At 52.7% G+C, this 10123-nt stretch overlaps 1 protein-coding gene across 3 annotated transcripts; it reads right to left on the bottom strand.

The window, feature by feature from the left end:
• Positions 1-209: 209 nt before the first annotated feature.
• On the bottom strand, positions 210-9494 carry FLT3LG (fms related receptor tyrosine kinase 3 ligand). 3 transcript variants are annotated; one of them, XM_065920723.1, is made up of 8 exons: positions 9437-9494; positions 9052-9118; positions 7768-7881; positions 7075-7128; positions 6789-6932; positions 6172-6310; positions 2556-2743; positions 210-423 (listed from the first exon to the last, which is right to left on the bottom strand). In XM_065920723.1, exons 2-8 carry the CDS (start codon positions 9082-9084, stop codon positions 217-219), a joined length of 879 nt encoding a protein of 292 aa, XP_065776795.1. In that variant the 5' UTR covers positions 9085-9118; positions 9437-9494; the 3' UTR covers positions 210-216. The 3 variants fall into 3 exon arrangements, with proteins under 3 accessions (XP_065776795.1, XP_065776797.1, XP_065776796.1); XM_065920725.1 differs by having other exon boundaries at positions 6172-6256; XM_065920724.1 differs by lacking the exon at positions 9437-9494 and adding an exon at positions 9238-9426.
• Between the last annotated feature and the right edge of the window lie 629 nt (positions 9495-10123).

Genomic DNA, 10123 nt, shown 5'->3' with positions numbered 1-10123 from the left:
GGACCAGGAATCCTGAGAGGGAGGGGCTGGTTCCGACTCACGTCTGGGTCCCAGCATTCCCCTCGTCTGGCCCTGGGCCCCGGGAGGACTCAGAAAATAGGTATTGAATGAAACATTGCATTAACTTAAAAACCAAACCCGAATCCAAACCGCCCCATACACACACCGTGTCCCATCCACAGACAAACCTGGCCAGTGCTGGTAGAAAATGATGATTTATATACAATTTCCTGGGGACAAGGGCTTTGTACAAAGGGGGGAAGGGGGAGCCGACGGTGGGTGCTGGCGTTGCCTCCATCCCGGGGGGACAGTGACAGGAGCAGTGTGGCCAAAGAAAGGACCAGGTTCTAGCTGACTTCCTCCAAGTTCCGACTCTGTGTCCGCAGGCAGGTGACTGCTCTCTCTGGGCCTCAGTGTCCTCCGCTGTAAAATGGGATGATAGATGACTCACTGAGCTGTTTGAGGTTCCACGGACAGAGGAGAGGAAAGTACCAACCTCAGGGTACAAACTCAGGTACAGACTCAATGTCTGAAAACAACTCCATTCACCGTGAGCACTCACTATGTGTTTGGGCATTGCTGTCCAAGAAAACTTTGCGCAATGATGGAAACGTTTTAGATCTGTCCTTTCCAAGACAGCCCTTGAGACCAGCCCCTTGTGAATGCTGCGCATTCCTATTGTGACCAGCAAAACGAAGGAGCTTAGTTTTTCATTTGACATAAGTTAAGCTTCAATTAATAATGTGGTTATTGGGAGCGTGGGAAAACAGGGTATGAAAAGGGACAAGGATTGGAGGAAAATTTCTCAATCGAAAATTATATCTCAAAAACAAAAAGTAATAAAAAGTACTGTCCAAAAGAAATGCTGAAATGAAAAAAATCATTGAATTTAGAAACTGTTCCTTGATCCAGTTATTGGCAAACTTTTGTAGGTTTCAAAGAACTTGAGTATAGGAATCTACTTACACAACTGTAAGTTTCATGGAATCTTAATACAGATCAAGTATTTCTTTTTTTTTTCCCAAGTATTTCTAATAAAAGTTTCTCATATGAATTGAGATGCACTGTGAGCGTCGCATTACACATTGGATTCTGAAAACTTGGTATGGAAAGAAGAATGTAAAAGTACCTCAATAATTTTTAAAAATATTGATTGCATGTTGAGATGACAAGATTTTGGATACACAGGGCGAAATAACATAAATTCTTTAAGGTAACCTGTTTGTTTTTACTTTTAAAAAGATGCATTGGCACAATGTGGTAAATCAGCTATACTTCAATTAAAAATTAAAAAACAAAAAGATGTGGCTACTAGAAAATTTAAAGTCATAAGTGTGGCTTGTATTCTATTTCCTATGGACAGCGTTGCCCTGGGGGTTTTTCGTGGTCCTTTCACTTAACCTCCCGACAACTCTAGCGTAAAGGATGATTATGAGTCTTTTGTACAGATACGGAAACTGAGGCAGAAGAGTGAAAGGCACGGATGCTGGAATCAGAGGGCCCAGAGTCAAATCTTGGCTGTCACTCAGGAGCTGTGTGACTTTCGGCAAAAGATTTACCTCTCTGAGCCTCGGTTTCCGCCAAGGGGAAGTGGGGATAATAAGGGCCACCAGTTTCTCAATTAAGTGAGTTAATTTGTAGAAAGCTCCAGCACAAGGCCTGAGGCACTGAGGCACTCAACAGGTGTGCGATTGCTGCCGAAAGTTTCCTTTGGGCGCTTGGGTAACCCACGGCCCCTCCCAGCCTATCTCCCTCAGGGTACCACCTACAACCCCCAAACCGGTTCCCAGGTTCGCCTCAGGGGCTTCTTGCTTCCCCGGGGTAGGAAATCCCAGCTTCCCTTCCTTACCTTTGAGGTCTAGCTGTTCCAGTGCCACTTTGGTTTTTTTTCACCCCACCCCCAGACTGGACAAAGTTGCTAGAATACCCTGAGCTTTTTCATACCTGGAGGGCTTTGCAGAGCCTGCTCCTGGAGGCGGCTCTCTCCTGGCTAGTAGACTCCTATATCCAAATACCTCCCCGCGCCGCTGAGCTTCTCTGTCTTTCCAGAATGCCGGACTGTTCCCCCTCCTCCCAGGTTCCCCACTGGGCCAGACCCAGCGTCCTTTGTCTGTGCCACCTTCCCTTCTCTGCTGTCCCCCCACCCCCGACCCCACCAAGTCTGTCACCCTCCAGCCCTGTCCCTCCTGACCCCTGACTCTGCCTATCCCCTCCTCTCCACCCCGTGGTCCTGTCCCGGCCCCTGCTCAGACCTTCCTCTCTTCCTGGACGCTCACCCGGCCTCCTCCTCGGCCTCCAGTCTGTCTGTCCCAGTCTGTCCCCCTCCATGGTCCCAGAGGGGTCTTTTTACATCCAGAGCTGACCCACCGCTTCCCTGCTCCTGTTCTGCCATCCCCCACCCCCATGCCCTCACACCAACACCAAGTCCGGGGTCCTCCAGGAGACAGAGCATCCTAGGGATGGGAGGGGTAGGGTACCATGGCCCCCATGGAATCCGCCACCTCCGGTCGCCCCCTGGACCCTCTCCACCCGCTCTGCGCACCCCGCTGGCTCACCCGCTCCCCACGGTAGGGTGTCCTCCGTCTCCTCCTCCGCCAGCACAGGCACCAGGCAGCGGCCAGCAGCAGGAGGGCCGCCGGCAGCAGCAGCAGCAGCAAGAGGAGCAGAAGAGGGGACTGAGGGGCCGGCAGGGATGTGGCTCCCAAGGCCCCAGGACTCCTCGGGGGCAGCAGAGTCGGGGAGTCTGCCAGGAGAGAGGTCAGGTGACTGAGAAGAAGGGCCAGGTCAGGGAAGGGAAAAAAAGGCCTGGTGCTGGCTGTGTGACCTGGGGGAGGGGGTGGGAGTAGAAGGCTGCACACTTCTCTGGGCCTCAGTTGCCTCATCCATAAAGTGGGTATAATTATTATACCAACTTCATAAGTTTGTCACGAAGATTAAATGAGTGAATATACAGAAAGTGCTTAGAACAGTGCCTAGTATGTAGTAAGGTTGCATTTTATTGATTTTTTTAAAGCCACTAATAGGACTTCCCTGGTGGTCCAGTGGTTAAGAATCCACCTGCCAAAAAAAAAAAAAAAAAGAATCCACCTGCCAATGCAAGGGACATGGGTTCCATCCCTGGTCTAGGAAGATTCCACATGCCACAGGGCAACTAAGCCCCTTGGCACAACTGCTTAACCCATGCCATCGAGCCCATGCTCCGAAACAAGAGAAACCACTGCAATGAGAAGCCTGCACGCCAAAATTAGAGAGTAGCCCACAACGAGAGCAGCAACAAAAACCCAGCGAAGCCAAAAATATATTAAAAAAAATAGTCACTAATAACTTTTTAAAATTGGTATGCTTGTTTACTTGTTTAATCAGACCCTATACATTTTTTAAATGTTTTATTTATTATTTACTTTTATTTGTTTATTGACTGGGTGGCATTTGGGATCTTACTTCTCCAGCCAGGGATCAGACTTGTGCCCCTTGCATTGGAAGCTCAGAGTCTTAACCACTGGACTGCCAGGTAAGTCCCAATAAGTCTTTATTTCAAATATATCATTTTACTTGTTTTGGCCTCAAGGCACGCACGGTATTAGTTCCCTGACCAGACCAGGGATTGAAACTAGGCTCCCAGCAGTGGAAGTGCAGAGTCCTAACCACTGGACCACCAGGAAATTCCCTGCGTTTTATAATTGGACAAACATGTGTTTATTGCTTACCTATTGATTTATATATTCATCTTCTTCCCCCAGGAGTCTATGAGCTCCAGGAGGGTGACAGGAGACATCGCCGGAACCTAGTACTTCTTGTTGTTGTTGTTTAGTCACTAAGTCATGTCCGAGTCTTTGTGACCCCAAGGATTGTAGCCCACCAGGCTCCTCTGTCCATGGGGTTTCCCAGGCAAGAATACCGGAGTGGGTTGTCATTTCCTTCTCCAGGCACCAGGGATCAAACCCCAAATCTTCTGCATTGGCAGGCAGATTCTTTACTGCTGAGATGTCAGGGAAGCCCGAATAGTTTAATTTGCATAAATTAAATATCTGAGTGAATGGACAGATAATAGAACAATAAAAGTATACACTGTATGAAGCCATGATGGCTCACAAGGCCCCACATGAGCTGGCCCCCTTTACTCCCTCCGTACCCTCACTCCACACCTTTTCCCCTTTGCTTACTTGGCCTCAGCCACTGGCACTCCCTCTTGACTCCTTAAATAGGGAGGTGGGTTTCTGCCTCAGGACCTTTGCACTACCCGTTACCCTGTTTGCAACTTTCGGTGACTTTCCAGCCGACCACTTCAAGCCATGATTCCACCACCCTGTTTTAATGTGCCTGCATAGGACTCATTACACTCAAGACACTTTCCTGTTTATTTATATGTTTACATGTTTATCATGTCTCCCTGACCCGACAACCTGCTGACTAACCTGTCAGCAAGTTAGTGCCCCATGGACACAAACTTGATCTTGTTCTGTGCTGTGTCTCCAATGCCAAGCATCAAGGAGATGGTTAGTAAAACTTAGTTGAATGGATAATTAGTGATGCATGTAAATATGAACAGCAAACAGTGGTTAAGCGGTTAAGAATCCGCCTTAAAATGCAGAGGATGCTGGTTTCATCCCTGGTCAGGGAACTAAGATCTCGAGAGACATGTCGAGAGACAACTAAGCCTGCATCTAAGACCCAGCACAACCACACACACACACACACACACAACTTTAAAAAAAAAAAAGGATTTCCCTGGTGGTGCAGTAGATAAGAATCTGTCTGCTAACACAGGTTCAGTACATGCTGCAGGGCAATAAGTCTGTGTGCCAAGACTACTGAAGCCCTACCACCTAGAATCTGTGCTCACCAACAAGAGAAGCCACCACAATGACATGTGCACACACCGCAAGGAAGAGGAGCTCCCGCTTGCAGCAACCAGAGGAAGCCCGCGCACAGCAACAAAGACCCAGAGCAGCCAAAAATAAATAAATAAAATTATTTTCTAAAGGGCTGTTTGTGATTGAAATAATTATCTTAAAAATTATAAAACTACGAGAATTAAATTCAATAGCATTACTGGTTGCCAGGGGATGGAGGTGGGAGTCTGGGGATGGGGATCAAATTACACAAACTCAGGGATTTCCCTGGCAGTCCTGTTCAGTGGTTCAGGCTCCTAGCCCCTATTGCACGAGGCACAGGTTCCATCCCTGGTTGAGGAACTAAGATCCTACAAGCCGTGTGGTACAGCTGGGAAAAAAAATTTTTTTCTTCATGAGATGCAGTCCTAATCCCTAGTACCTTATGTGACCTTATTTGGAGATCAGGTCTTCAAAGATGTGATCAAATTAAAATGACATTGTTAGTGGTGGCCCTAATACAATATGACTGGTGTCCTTATAAGAAGGAGAAATCTAGACACAGAGATATGTGTGGGGGAGAGCACCATGAACATGAAAATGGCCATCTACAAGCCAAGGGAGACAACTGAAACAGATCCTTTCCTCACAGCCCTCAGAAGGAGCCAGTCCTGCTGACACCTCAGTTATAAGAGGATGAACTTCTCCTCTTTAAATCACTTTGGTTGGTGGTACTTTGTTACAGCAGCTAATAGACACTACTTACTACACACACATGCAGTTATGCAGTTATGCATACATAACTGATAAACTCTGAATAAACTGTGGATTGCACCCATGTCAATTTCTTGTGCTGTAATTAACATTACTAAGCAAAATGTACCACGGGGGAGGCTGGGTAAAGGGTGTCCAGAACCTTCCTGTATGTTTCTTTGCCCCTTCCTGTGGATCTGTAATTATCCCAATGTAAAAAGGTTTTAAAAATAAACCCACCTATAGCATACTAAAAAATAACAAACATTAAGAATTCTGAAAAATAAGTGAGTTTACCTTTTTTTTTTTCTTTTTAACTTTTTAAAACATGGCTATAAGAAAATTTACACTCAAACATGTGACTCTCATTCTGTTTCTATGGGATAGAGTTGCCTCAGAGAAACAAGCAAGGCTGGTTACTCCCTTCTCAGAGACAAGTAAACGGAGGCCCAGAGGGGGATGAGCTTGGGGAAACAGGCCCAAAGTCACACAGCCCATGGGAGCCCTGAGTGGACTGGGTGAGGGACTGTAAATGTGGGAGAGGAGATTGTGGGGCGGTGGGCCTGGAGGCGGTGGGAGGCTTTACCCGGCTGACACTGCAGCTCCAGGCACCGGGAGAAATTCCGGTGGGTGATCCAGGGCTTCAAGGCCTCCAGCTGCTGGTACGTGTCCTGCAGGAGGTGGGAGATGTTGGCCTGGACGAAGCGAAGACAGCTGGGAAGGGGCTGGGGGCAGGGGAGGGAGACGTCACCACGGCATCACCCCCTGCGTCACCTCAGGTCAAGGGTGAGGCCTGGGTCTCATGGAGGGTCTGGACCCTTGCTACCCCTGGTTGCTAGGGGGAAGCATCCTTAGCAACGCCCTCTAGCAACGGGGACCCAGTCAGACCCGGATCAGGAGGGTGTTTAGATTTCCTTCCTTCTCCCTGTTGCTAAGGGTAAGAACCCCTTAGCAACATTCTTCAACAGGGCCTGAGAAATGAGCAGAATTGATGCCTTGGGCCCTTACCCCTGGGCATCCTCCAGTACTTAAAGAAGTGTCACTTCCCACACCGGACCCCAGCAGGTCTGAGGTTACAGCTCCACATCTCTTGGGGTGCTCCCAGTCAAGGGGAAACCTCCAGTAAGGCCTAGCAGACCTTTGCTGCCAACCCCTAGGAAAGCATCAGGCTCCCCGTACTTATCCCCCAAGTTCAGGGCTGACCTGGAAGGCACATGAGGTGACAAAGTGTATCTCGGTGTTGACATCCTCCAGCAGTTTCTCCATCTCCGACCCAGCCACGGTCTTGAGCCGTCCCATCCAGCGCTGGGCCAGGACCAGACGCCAGAACGCCCCGCAGAGCTTGTCCTGGGGGGGGAGACCACCCAGGCTCTGGGTCCCGCGGGTGGGCAGAGGGGGCTGGGGGCCAGGACTCCTGAGTCCCGGGCAAGGGGGTGGCCTAATCTCTCCTTCCCACCTCCATCCTGGGCCCCTCCCGTCTGTGACTCACGTCCTGAAGATTGGAGGCAACAGTGACGGGGTAATCTTGAAGCAGGTACTTGGACTGCGGGAGAAAACGGGGTCAGGCCTGTGCAGACAGGAGGAAACAAACTATGGGGACCCAGAGAGAGGGGGCGGGGACCCACTGAAAGGGGGACAGAGACCAGAGAGAAGGGGCGGGGACCCAGAGAGGGGAGAGTTGGGGACAGAGAGGGGGCGGGGACCCAGAGAAAAGGGGGCGGAGTCCCAGAGAGGGGGCGGGGACCCAGGGTGAGGGGGCGGGGACCCAGAGAGAAGGGGGCGGAGACCCAGAGAGAAGGGGCGGAGCCCCAGAGAGGGGGCGGGGACCTAGAGATGGGGGCGGGGACCCAACGTGAGGGGGCGGGGACCCAGAATGAGGAGGCGGGGACCCAGAGAGGGGGCGGAATCCCAGAGGGAGGGGGAGGGGACCCAGAGACAAGGAGCCGGGGACCCAGAGAGAGGGGGCGGGGACCCAGAAAGAAGGGGGCGGGGACCCAGGGTGGGGAGATGGGGACCCAGAGAAAGGGGGACAGAGACCCAGAGCGAAGGGAGCAAGGATGGCGGGACGGACGACGGAAGGGAACCCAGAGGGAGGAGGCAGGGGGCCACAGAAACTCTTGACAGGGGGAAGTCAGACCCAGAGACAGCACCTAGGGCTCGGATTGGGAACAGGGACGCTCACCAGCTTGCGGATCTTGATGGCAAAGGTGGAGGAGATGGGGCTGTGGCGGAAGGAGCAGTCGGGGGTCCCTTGGAGGCCAGGGTTGAGCAGTAACAGCAGCAGCAGAAGGGAGGTCTGCGGGCGGGCAGGGCGGGGGCTCCATGGACTCCACACACGGCCCCCTCCCTCGTGGAGGCTGCCCCCTGCAGACCCCTGTTCTCTCTTCCCTCTTTTCCCTTTCCAGTTTTCCCACTTCTCAACCCCTTCTCCGCTTGGCTCCTGTGTGCCCACCTCTGACCATCTTTCCCTATATCTATCTCTGCCTCTGGACACGTGCTGAACAGTTTTCACCCTCCTCTGCCCGGCTCTGTCTGTCTCACCTCCCATCTCCGCACTTCAGCCCATCTCTCTCCACTTCTGCTCACCTCTGCCCAGGATTTTCTCACCTCTGCCCTTCCTCTGTCTTTTCATGCTCATCTTTCCTGTTTCTCCCTAGATCTGAGTCCTATCTTCCCCATTTGCCCCCACCTCCCTATTTCTTCCCTCACCCCTGTCCTTCTCACCCACTTCTGTCCATGCCAGCTCTGTCCATCTCCCCCACCTCTGTCCACCTCCCCCCACCTGTGTCAATTTCCCCTACCCCTGTCCATCTCCTCATCTCCCCACCTCTGTCCATCTCCTCATCTCCCCACCCCTGTCCATCTCCCCACCTCTGTCCACCTCCCCCCACCTGTGTCAATTTCCCCTACCCCTGTCCATCTCCTCATCTCCCCACCCCTGTCCATCTCCCCACCTCTGTCCACCTCCCCCCATCTGTGTCAATTTCCCCTACCCCTGTCCATCTCCTCATCTCCCCCACCCCTGTCCATCTCCTCATCTCCCCACCTCTGTTCATCTCATCTCCCCACCCCTGTCCATCTCCCCACCTCTGTCCACCTCCCCCCATCTGTGTCAATTTCCCCTACCCCTGTCCATCTCCTCATCTCCCCACCTCTGTCCATCTCCCCACCTCTGTCCATCTCCCCCACCTCTGTCCATCTCCCCCCACCTCTGTCCATCTCCTCCCAACACTGTCCATCTCCCCGACCTCTGTCCATCTCCCCCACCCCTGTCAATCTCTCACCTCTGTCCATCTGCTCACTCCTGACAACCCCAACTCTGTCCATCTCCCCCGAACTCTCTCCATCTCCCCCCACCCCTGTTCATCTCCCCACTCGTGTCCACCGCAACTCTGTCCACCTCCCCTCTCAGCTCTGCCCATCTTGACACTGCCATTCCCCCACCTTAACCCCTAGGGATACGCACAGTTGGGCTCCAGGCTGGCGCCAGCACTATCATTTCTGCCGGGGGCACTTCATGCCTGTGGCCGGATCTTGGAAGGGACAGAAGAGCGAGTCTCGGACCCCCACACCCCAGCCCCTTCCTTGCCCGCCCCTTCACCTCCCCGCCCCTCCCTCGGTCCTTTGATGTGGCTAAGTTTCCGCCTCCTACTCTATAGGGCTTCCTGCGTGAAGCACAGTTACGGTGAAAACTCCTCATCTCCCCTTCTAAGAACCCCGACGTCCGGTGCCCACAACTCTGCGCAGGCCAGGGACCCAGGAACCCGACCCCCAGCCGTCTGCGCTCAGCTCCAGGAGGGGGACCCCGGCCCCGCCCTTCGGGGACCCGGAGTCCATTTCTCCTCACGCACCAGGCTTGCCCCAGCTGGGTGTGGAAGGGGCCACGCCGGGTGACAGCCAGAGAGCGAAAGTGAAAGAAAATTTTGGGGGGAGAGTGAGCTGGGGTGGATCGTGCTGGTGCAAGGGGCGCCACCTGGTGGTGACAGGTGGCAGCTGACGCCGCAGTGGGCGCTTTAGCGGGACTTAACGCTCAAGGGGCCTGAGCTTGGGTTGATAGCCCGGGTGGGACACAGTGAATGTGGCGCCGGGGGTCCAACGTGGATCTGTCTCTAGCTAGAATTAACGCAGCCCGGGCAAGGAGGAGGTCACCCTGAGCCCTTCACCTTTGCTTTGAAACCCCACCCCCACTCTCCAACCCCCATCTCCTTCCACAGGGAGATAAGTGAGAGCTCCATCCTTCCAGGTGTTCCGGCCCAAAGCCTTGGAGGGGAACTGTGACTCTGCCTCTCACTGCCCATTGACAGTCCAGTCCATCAGCAAGTTTGCTGACTGATCATCAGAATGTATTCAGAATCCCACTGCATTGCACCCCTGCCACTGCCACCACCATCACCCACCTGAAAATCATTGTTTCCTACTCACCCTACCAGCCTCCCTGCTTCAGTCCTCACTTGCCTGTCTGTTCTCCACGTGCAACCTGAGGGAGCCTGTGAAGACCTAAGTCCCTTCGCCTCTCTCCTCTGCTCCACGCTGCCCCC

This window comes from Muntiacus reevesi, chromosome 2 (assembly GCF_963930625.1).
Source record: "Muntiacus reevesi chromosome 2, mMunRee1.1, whole genome shotgun sequence".
Classification (NCBI taxonomy): Eukaryota; Metazoa; Chordata; class Mammalia; order Artiodactyla; family Cervidae; genus Muntiacus; species Muntiacus reevesi.
The sequence above is the reverse complement of the archived record's forward strand: the minus strand, read 5'-3'. Positions and strand labels throughout refer to the sequence as shown.